We start from the raw sequence: 10,080 nt of genomic DNA, 5'->3' as shown, positions 1-10,080 counted from the left end.
TAGTGTCCAATACACACCTATATCTAACGTGCCTTAGGCATGTTTTCTACTCGTCACACACACACACACACACAGGAAAAGTTTTATTTTTTTATTTCTCTCTTCAACATGGTTAGGCATGATAATGACTTGCATTGGACATGTGATGGGGTCAATCTTAATAATTTTGTGATCTTAGTGTCTAAAACATCAATTTTACTTCTAAAACAGGGGACTTGTTTCTAAAAACAATCATAACATCAAAACCTAGTACTTCCATCACAAAAAGAGATCCAGAAGATGAGTGCTTGATTATTGCAACTGATGGCATTTGCGACGCTATATCCAATGACTTGGCATGCCAAGTAGCAAGAACACGTCTAAAAGAAGAAAGTCCAGCTACAGCTCTAAGAAGCCCCTCTTCTAGTCATGCCATGAGTGGTGATGACACCAAGGCCTTGTTTCCATCTAAGAGTGCTTCTGCAGCAACAATACTTTGTCGCCTTGCGCTAGGACGAGGAAGTACTCAAAATATCAGTGTTATAGTTGTTGATTTGATGGAGCATTAAGGGAAAATACTAATGAATGTGGTAAACTCTTTCTACGTAGAACTTTGCTACATTTTTATGTTACATGACTCTTGCATTTTCTGGATGTATGGAAAAAATAATTGCATTGTTTAGACAATATAGGCTATGTTCATGAATGTTAATTTTGAAAAGTATAATACCTTGTTCTGACATTTTAACTACGTGTAGAGTGGAATAAGTTGAATAAAATGTTTTTAAAATATTGTGCTTATTCAATTTGGATAGTTAAAACACACAAAAATTCAGCAATTTGCTACTTTAATTAAATGAAGTATCCTAATATAAACTCAAAAAAGTTTGGGTTATGAATACAAATTACTAATGGCTTTTCAAACGTAGATAGTTGGAAAGTTTTTGGATTTTCAAATACCAAAATGTATGTAGGAGAGTAGTTATCATTTGCCAAAAGATAATACTTGCTTTATTTGTGGTTGTACTGTGTATGTAGAAAATGTACATCCGTTAAAGGAGGGCATTAAACTCGAGCTATTTGTTGTCTTTCTTGCTGCCTAATCAGTTTATTTTCTTACAACATTCAAGACTACAATGACTACAATATTGCCTAGTTGGATTGACATGTTGAAGAGGAGAAGTAGTTTGGTATGTGGTTTCATTCAGATGATTAGCTGTTTGTGGAATTGGAGAAATAAAAAGTGGGTTTTCACACTATTTATACTCGATTCCCTAATTTTACTAATGCTATTCCTTAATCACACTTTGTTAAACTTAATACTAACGGGCATTCTTATTGGAACTTTAGAAAGGTTGGTGCAGGTTTTGTATGAGATGGGTGCATGGTTTTTAGGTTCTTTACTTTTAAAATAGGCAATTATAACTTTATAAGTGACATCCTCAGAGCTGTGGTCATATTATATAGATTCAAGAATAGAAAACTCAGAGCTGTGGTCATATTATATAGATTCAAGAATAGAAAACTTACTAAAAGAGAAAATAATAGACTTTATGTACTTTACCAGCTAAAGTCCAGTTCTACTCGTGGGACACATAGGGGTAGATCAGCCATTGTTAGAAGAGATAAACATGTATGCAAACAAATTCTACGTTTATTTTCCACTTAGCTTAATTTCATGCTTTTAGCAAACGATTGCAAAGATAATTATTCAAACGCTCTCTGTAGGTTTTTGCTCAAACAAGTGTAACAGTGACCAGTGGACCTTCAAGTTAAGCAATGGAGAGTTTGGATAAACTTTCAGTGGCGTTTGTGGATGTTAGGAACAACTTGGAATTTTTATTAGATATATTGTTTTGGGATAAAATGTTTAGTACTGTTTGTGGGTATGGAAACATTTTGTGTTCTATTAGCATCTTTAGTAAGTTTTTATATCATTTTGAAACAGTTTTTTTTTTTTTTTGAGAAACAGTTTGTCCTATATGCATCTATTGTAAACTCGGATACCATATGCTATATATATGTGTGTGTGAACATGTAAAGCCTTTATTTTATAAAACAACACATTCCAGGGAACACAGTAGTCTAATATTGTAAGATTTTTCTTAATTTTTTTGGGTGCATTTTATGATCATAGACCAATGTCCAACTTTATTAACCCTTGTTGTTGACTGTCCACCATGTGAGGCGGTGTGCCATTACTTTGTAAAACGGCATATTGCAGGACATGAACCACAACTCCATATTAACAATGATTTTAATAGATTCGTTAAGCCGGATAATGTGGGAAAGTAGCAAGTTCATATTGATGTAATAATCACATTAAAGTACATTTAAATGATATAATGTCTACTTTTATAAATATATATATATATATATATTGTTGCATTCATCATTGTACACAACTAGTACATGTTTTGCACAATCCGCTATAATTTATTGTATGGTAAACACAGTAGTCTCCATTCCCTTTTAACTAACTTAAAAAAAAAAAGAAAAGGATCACAACAATAATTATCTAACTAAATTCGAAAAACATCACTATTCCCCTTATCTCTATCACACTAGAGGATCATACTCTTAAAAGAATTCACATGTACCTTTTTTTTTTTTTTTTTTTTTTTTTTTAATAATATTACACCGCCTAATCACCCTTGTCCTAGCTCTAAAATCTCCTCTTAAGATCTGCATCCGACTAAGATGTCCTCAAATGTGCGACTTATACCTACATTGACAGAGGATATAAGCTTTCAATTTTCAAGGTGTGGATACACTACAAACTTCCACGTGAATTGCTCAAAGACATTGAACCTACATAATAAGCACAAAGAGTTTAGCTCAAACATTTTAAAAAACCTATTGGTTAACAAAAATAATCTCACTTAACATTATGAACCTCAACCTAAATAAATTTCTAGGGATTATGATGTTTTCCATTTAGATCAAAATTCAAATACCCAACATCAACCAAAATTATCTATATCAAACACAACTAAAACACATCTCTCATACCGTTATACCTATTTCGAATATGCTTTTTCTTGGCTTTTGATACCTATTTGTAATAAACCCAGCTGCTTTTTTATGGGTTTATGGATTTTACCTATCACAAAAACAAAATCCCTGATCGACCTGAAAGTATTTTTGATATTGAACTGTTATTATCACTCCATGAGCTATTCACTGCCAATATTCACCTCAAAGCAATGTTATATATATATATATATATATAAAATTTAGAGATGCACTTATGTTCCTTTCACACAATGTTATTTTCAGACATTATTGTTGTTGTATAGATCACACACAGAATTGGAGGGAAGGACTATTTGAAAACAGAATCATATATGAGGACTAGAATGAAAAGCTTTGAACTTAAGGAGATTGTTCTAAAATTTACACTTTAACAGGGGAAAAACATAACTGACCCTTGTTTTTATTTGTTATTTGTTTAACAGTTAAAATGTCAACAACAACAATCAATCATGTCTGAAATACAGTTCCAATTTTCACGCGTACACGGTTCCTCTTTGAACAACCGCATTAATTATTAGATAACAAAAACAACAAAGAACACAACTCCGATGACTATCGTCAATTGAATGGACTTTGAGTCCCATGTCCACCCTCATCGGGATCCGAGGCGAGGACGCCAATTCCATCGACGCCTTGTACTCGCCGGCGAAGGAAAAAGCGGCGAACAGAGGCGCCTACAGCAGCCGCTCGCCGCTTCTACTTCGCCGAGCTCGTCAGCTTCTCGGCGAGGCCAAGCTGAAGCTTTTTCTAGGGTTTTTTGCTCTCTGCGTCGTCGTTTTTGTCACCTCAAGGCTTAGTTCCTTCATGGGTTGGAATCCTCACTACCCTTCTTCAGTCTCTTCTCCTTCTAGGTACCTTTTTTCCTTTTGTACTTCGTGTATAGTATATGTTTTTGTGGGTGTGATTTATTAATTAATTTGTATTGTTTTGGGTTCGTTGGGAATTTGCCAAATGGGGTGAGTAATTGAATTCTGATTTTGTTGCTTTTTAAGCTAACTTCTTTTTAAGATTTTGGTGTGGGATACCTCCTTTGAATTGACAAACTTGTGATTGAAATTGAATTGTTACGCATGTTCTCTGATAAATAAAATATACGTTGGTTTTGTGATTCATAGTAATGCGTCAAAAAATAGAATAAGAAAATAAAAATTAGGAACCAATCATTAACAATAATAACTAAAATCATAGAATGATGTTTCGTTACTCTGTGATCCCTGCAATTGATTGTATTACCAAATAAAGGCTTACATGTTCACATAGACATAGCATCAGAGTTTACCAAAATATACTTTTGTGAAAAAATGTCTCAACATGGCATATGTGGGGGGTGGATTCTTGGAAGGGTGGAAATCACTATACTTTTGTGAAAAAATGTCTCAACATGGCATATGTGGGGGGTGGATTCTTGGAAGGGTGGAAATCACTCCAAGATGTGGATGGTGGGCTACCGGGCTGCCTCAGTGTCGTACCGGTTCAGTCCTGCCAATCAAAAGGTAAAGCTAAGGAAATGTTAAGTTAGGAAGCACGAATGCTTCATTTGGAGTGTCATACCGGTGTCATACCTGCCATGTCATGTTATAATTTTTCACAAATTGCTCGTGTCGCCATGTTATGTCTGTACTTCCTAGATGTCAAGGGTTGTATATTGTTAAGTCAGTGGAGAATTAGAGTAAAACCAGAGTGTATATTGCTTTTGTATTAGAAATTGTTTAGCTTCTTTCCTCTTTGAAGGGGGGTTTATTTACATTCAGCCCTAACTGCTCTCTCCTCATGTCTTAGTCCTCAAAAATCGATTTTGTCAATACTGTCTTGGGAGGGGTTGATGTTGGGCTGATGGGATCATTATCTAGGCAGCACCCCTCAAGTGTTGGGGAAAAGTAAAATCATTACTAATGTGCTTATGAGTAATGGGGTGTATTTAATGCTGATGTAAGGCCCAATGTGTCAAGAGCTCAAACGGGCTTTACTTCTGATGGTGTGTGTAAGTCCGATCTGGAGGATGACTGTAGAACGCCTCTCCGGCTATGCTGACCATCTTTACCGGTAGTTAGGGTAGTGATGACTGATTACCATGTAAGTTTAGGAATGGGCTTGGGTTGATCATCAACCAGACCGATGGTGAGTCCATTTGCCTCCTCTGTTCGGACTTTTGTTTATTTGGCTTTTATTTCAGCCCTCCAGCATCGAACCTTACTAAAGATTCCTACAGAGTACAAAATGTTTCTAAACATTCTATTCCAAACAATACACCAAATAAAGTCCCAAACCATTACCAACATCCACAAACTCCACTCAAAACTAATCCAAACTATTTGTTGCTTGACTTGAAGGTCCATTGGCAACTGTTACACTTGTTTGAGTGGAAACCTGCAAAGAGATGAAATAATTAGTCTTTAGGGGATTTTTTGCAAACAGCATAAAAGCTAGGTGGACATTTAGTGCAGAATCCATTTGCTTTCTTGTTCATCTATTCTAATAGTAGCTAATCTACCTCTAGACATCCCACAGGTAGGTCTGGCCTTCGTACTCCTCTAAGTAACAATAGAAAGCAAGCTTAGTTGGCAGTTAAGCACATCTACATTCAAAGAAAATAGAGTACACTTACCTTGCTCTCATTAGGTATTTTTTGAACTCCATGAAGCTATAAGACTCTTGTTGTCTCGCTCCCTTCCCTTGTGATGATTACATTTGAATCAAATAACGTACAGTTAATACAAAAAAAAAAAAAAAAAAAAAAAAAAAAATCAGAAACTAGCCAAATTCATCACTCGTATAGCTTTGCTTTACCCTTACCCTTGTCCATTGCTCTTGGGCTGTACCCTGACCTTCATTTTTGCTCTGTACTCCTTTGCTACTGACTCACTCTCACCTTAATATTTAACAAATGTTCTATTGACATTTTTGTATCTATTTAAATTATTGATGATGTGGTAAAATCCAATCCACACATTTCAAAATGGATGGATAAGATTTTAGAATCTCTATGGTGGAGTTACCTTGAGAACTCTAGAAGATCCAAACCCACTTTATTTCTTCCTGTTCCTTCTAACCATCATCCCACATGCCCCAAACATTCATGCCGTGTAGCTTGGGTTCACATCAGTTAGCTTGCTGTTATCATTTTCCGTATTACCTCTTACCTATCTTTAAATAGGATCCTTGTGTTGTTATTAATAACCTTGGTTTTTATTTAACTTTCAGGGGTGGATACACAGTACTTATCAACACTTGGAAACGGAATTCTCTTCTCAAGCAATCTGTTGCTCATTATGCATCCTGTAGTGGGACTGAAGCAATCCATGTGGTATGGAGTGAAAGTGATCCACCTTCAGAGAGTCTGAAAGCCTATCTTAAGAAAATTGTGTTTCAGAAGTCACAAACAGCTCAGAAACCCAATTTTAAGTTTGACATAAATGAAGAGGATAATTTAAACAACAGATTTAAACCAATTGAGGACCTCAAAACAAATGCAATTTTCTCAGTTGATGATGATGTAATCGTTCCATGTCCTACATTGAATTTTGCTTTCACTGTATGGCAAAGTGCTCCATTTGCAATGGTGGGATTTGTTCCTCGCATGCACTGGCTAGAGAAGGCGGTTAGTAATCTTAACCCTTCTGGTATACTTGCCTTGCCATTTTCTGGATCTGATTACTTTTTTTTTTTTTTTTTTTTATGGAAGATGAGAAATGTTTGTTAGAAGGCCGTAAGTTATTAATTAAATATATTAATCAGCAACAAAATGCAAGTTCATGAAAGAATTTTTTTTTGTTGTTGAAGAAATAGAGGGGTTTTTGTTGTAGGAGAGAGCAATTCTTTATTTTGGAACCTATCCTCACATTTCAATAGCATGACCTCTATAATTTAGATATTTGCTATAAAATAATAAAAATTAAAGCCTTAGTCCCAAAACTTTGGGGTTGGCTGTAAATCCTCAACAAACTAATAAATGTTGGCCATATGTATTCTTTTCCACCATTCCCTATCCTATCCAAGGTCATACTTTGTTATCTTGTTGATTGACATTGCTTTTTTTTTACTACTTCTACTAATGTTATTTTAGATCTTCCTTTACCTTTTTTTGTTCCCACAACTTGAATCAACTCACTCTTTTTCATTGGTGCATGGCTCTTGTCTGCGTATGACCAAACCATCTCAAGTGATTCTCCCTTATCTTTTTAGCAATAGGATTCACTCTAACATAGGTAGTAATAATATAAGACATTATAGGTTATCAAACCATTAAACTCCTTTAAATCTTACCACCAAATGTAATGCTATTTAAGGAGGACAATTAAATATGAAACCATGAAGAATTCATGATGTGCACAGTGAAGTACCAAAATGAAGTATGCATTTGCATATGAAATTTTAAAGGAGGGTATTTTTATGTACACAAAGGGCTAATACAAATATGTGAACTTATACCTCCCATATTGTCTGCTCAACTTTTACAGATTTCTCACACTATTCCATTACGTGGCCCGTACACCAACAATTACTAGTTGGACAACTTGGACCTATCATTTTGTACCCTGTCCCAAAAAGATAGAATATGTTCCATTTACTGCTTCAAATAAATGACTTGATTTAAATGAGAGTGCTAGGTGCTCCCCTATATTGGGAACATTAAAGGTGTAAAACATAATCCATGGGTTTTGGGCTGGATTTGGCAGGGTAATTACCATCTAGTTAGGGTATAAGGTCCGGGGTGCAACAGCCTAAACCTGCCTTGTTGCTGTCCCCCATCCCTCCCTCCCTTTAGGTCTTTAAAAAACCTGGACAAAAGTTTCTTTATCATGAGAGAGAGAGAGAGAGAGAGAGAGAGAGAAGACTTAAGGCTAGAGAAAAACAAAAGAACAAAGAGCAGAGAAGGAAAAGTAATCAGAGGCAAAGATTATAAAGCTTCAAAACTATGTTAACGAAATCATGGAAGTATGGAACTATAATATTTAAGGAAGGAGGAGCTGGAAAAATTTTGGTGCCAGCCCTCTTACTATTCGTTTCTCATGTAGGAAAGATGACTACGATGGGATAGGGAATAATCATGATGCTAACAGCTGGTAGGGAGTAGGAAACCTCTCTACCTGAATCTTCTAGACTCTTCTAGAAGAGTACTACCCATACAACATGAGTACAACGCATATAATTTCATCTTTCTACTTCTTTAACACTTTCCAATCCAATTAATAAGATTAGATACACACCTTTGCTCCTCCACCCCCCACCCCCCCCCCCCCCCCCCAAAAAAAGAAAAGAAAAGGAAAACGCACATATTATTCGTGTTTAGAGAGAGAGAGAGAATTCACATTCTCTTTTAAGAACCTGTTTGGAGTTGTAATGTACCTTCTGAAGCACTTTGAACAACTACCATAGTGCAGATCCCCATTTAATGTGATCCAATCTAATCACTTAAAGTTTTAATCCAATCCTATTGTTTCTAGAAATTTTTATCAGGAAACAGATTAAAAAAAAAGGGTGTTTTTATGCAACAATTTTCAGATGTTCATTAAATTCACTGCCTCCTTCTGTGACAGTAAACCTGGGATGGAAGGACCTGCACATCACGGGTTTCTTTGAAAATGTTGATTTCAGTATCCTTATTGTGTAATAGTATCTGACAATTTTCTTGTTCCTATTTAACAGGAGCATGGTGATACATATTACAAATATGGAGGATGGTGGTCAGTTTGGTCGATGGGCACTTATAGTATGGTTCTCTCAAAAGCCGCATTTTTTCACAGGAAATACTTGGATCTATATACCCACAAGATGCCCTCACCCATTCATGATTATGTATCCAGGGAGAGGTTAGCAGTTATTATTTTACTATCTTTTGGAGATTTTTATTTCTGTGACAAAATAAAAGCACTTTTATTTAATTATTTTTTTAATGTCCCTAATTGATTCTCAATCTCATACAGAAATTGTGAAGATATTGCAATGTCACTGCTTGTTGCCAATGCCACTGGTGCTCCTCCAATATGGGTGAAAGGTAGTTGTCTATACCTTTCTTGATGTAAGTTTGTCACTTTGTCTGGAAGGTGCACTGGATAAGCCTTGAAGTGCTTTTAATGTCCAAAGGACTGTAAATACATTACCTTTCCTTTATGTTTTTGAAATAGACAAGCACCCCCCTTATGGTTGGCTACTTGGCTTTGTGTATTCTTCAATCACCTGTTCCATTAAAGGGTCATATTATGTTTGATACAAGTCTTTTAAGGTAGCTTTGTTTCACATGAATATTGGTTGGTTGGTTGTATTGGAAACCAAGCCAACTTCATTCAAAGGAACATAACCATATAAGAATTCTTTTAACCAAAATGTCAGAGAAACCAAAATCTCAAACCTCTCATCAACCAATGACTATTCAAACTCATAAAATCATGAAATTTTGTTTGTCTCTTCATTATTAGACGGGCTCTAAAGATTGGCTCCTCTTAAGATTTTGCAAACTGAATTTGTTAATTTATTACATTCTAATTCTTTCCCAATACCCACCCTAGGAAAATCTCAAATTGGATCCCAAATGCTCATGATGATTCTTTCAGTTACATAAAGATCTTTACCTCTGACAAGAAAATGCCATCTTTGAATTTTGCAGGGAAGATCTATGAGATTGGATCATCAGGCATAAGCAGTTTAAAAGAGCACAGTGAAAAGAGAAACAAATGCCTCAGTGATTTCGCTACCCACTATGGTACCATCCCTCTTGTATCAACCAATGTTAAAGCTGTGGATGCGAGGCAAGAATGGTTCTGGTAATTTTTTAGCTGTAAAAATCATTTCCTGCCTGCTGATAACAATTTCAGTAATATATGTGTTCTGTATATTCTTTTCGAACACTGTGACCATACTTATAAGCTATAACACGAACATGCTTGTGTTTTCAGTCTGCTCGTTATGTAAATAAGGGGTGGGGGAAGATGTTACTATGTGGTATTCTTAGTCCAACTTCATTACTCTTTGAGACTATTGACTGCATGTGCTTGGTTTAGGATATCCTCCCTTCTAAAAAGCTTTTTAATCAAGTGAGGAAAGCCAGATTTAGAATCCTTTTTCACA

The 10,080-nt window shown here is 35.6% G+C and overlaps 1 protein-coding gene across 1 annotated transcript; it reads left to right on the top strand.

The window, feature by feature from the left end:
* The first annotated feature begins 3,565 nt into the window (after positions 1–3,565).
* Positions 3,566–9,990, top strand: LOC136070138 (glycosylinositol phosphorylceramide mannosyl transferase 1-like). The gene is made up of 5 exons (XM_065779568.1): positions 3,566–3,866; positions 6,217–6,613; positions 8,662–8,825; positions 8,940–9,010; positions 9,620–9,990. The coding sequence occupies exons 1-5, from the start codon at positions 3,598–3,600 to the stop codon at positions 9,778–9,780; spliced, it is 1,062 nt and encodes a 353-aa protein (XP_065635640.1). The 5' UTR covers positions 3,566–3,597; the 3' UTR covers positions 9,781–9,990.
* Positions 9,991–10,080: the final 90 nt, after the last annotated feature.

The sequence above is a fragment of the Quercus suber genome, unplaced genomic scaffold, assembly GCF_002906115.3.
Source record: "Quercus suber isolate HL8 unplaced genomic scaffold, Cork oak 2.0 scaffold_213, whole genome shotgun sequence".
Classification (NCBI taxonomy): domain Eukaryota; kingdom Viridiplantae; phylum Streptophyta; class Magnoliopsida; order Fagales; family Fagaceae; genus Quercus; species Quercus suber.
The sequence above is the reverse complement of the archived record's forward strand: the minus strand, read 5'-3'. Positions and strand labels throughout refer to the sequence as shown.

Excerpts from the sequence above, each read along its gene's own strand:
- LOC136070138 (XM_065779568.1), top strand. The coding sequence starts at position 3,598 with ATGTCCACCCTCATCGGGATCCGAGGCGAGGACGCCAATTCCATCGAC. Across the intron at positions 3,867-6,216 it reads TCAGTCTCTTCTCCTTCTAG|GGGTGGATACACAGTACTTA; the intron begins GTACCTTTTTTC and ends TTTAACTTTCAG. Across the intron at positions 8,826-8,939 it reads GATTATGTATCCAGGGAGAG|AAATTGTGAAGATATTGCAA; the intron begins GTTAGCAGTTAT and ends AATCTCATACAG.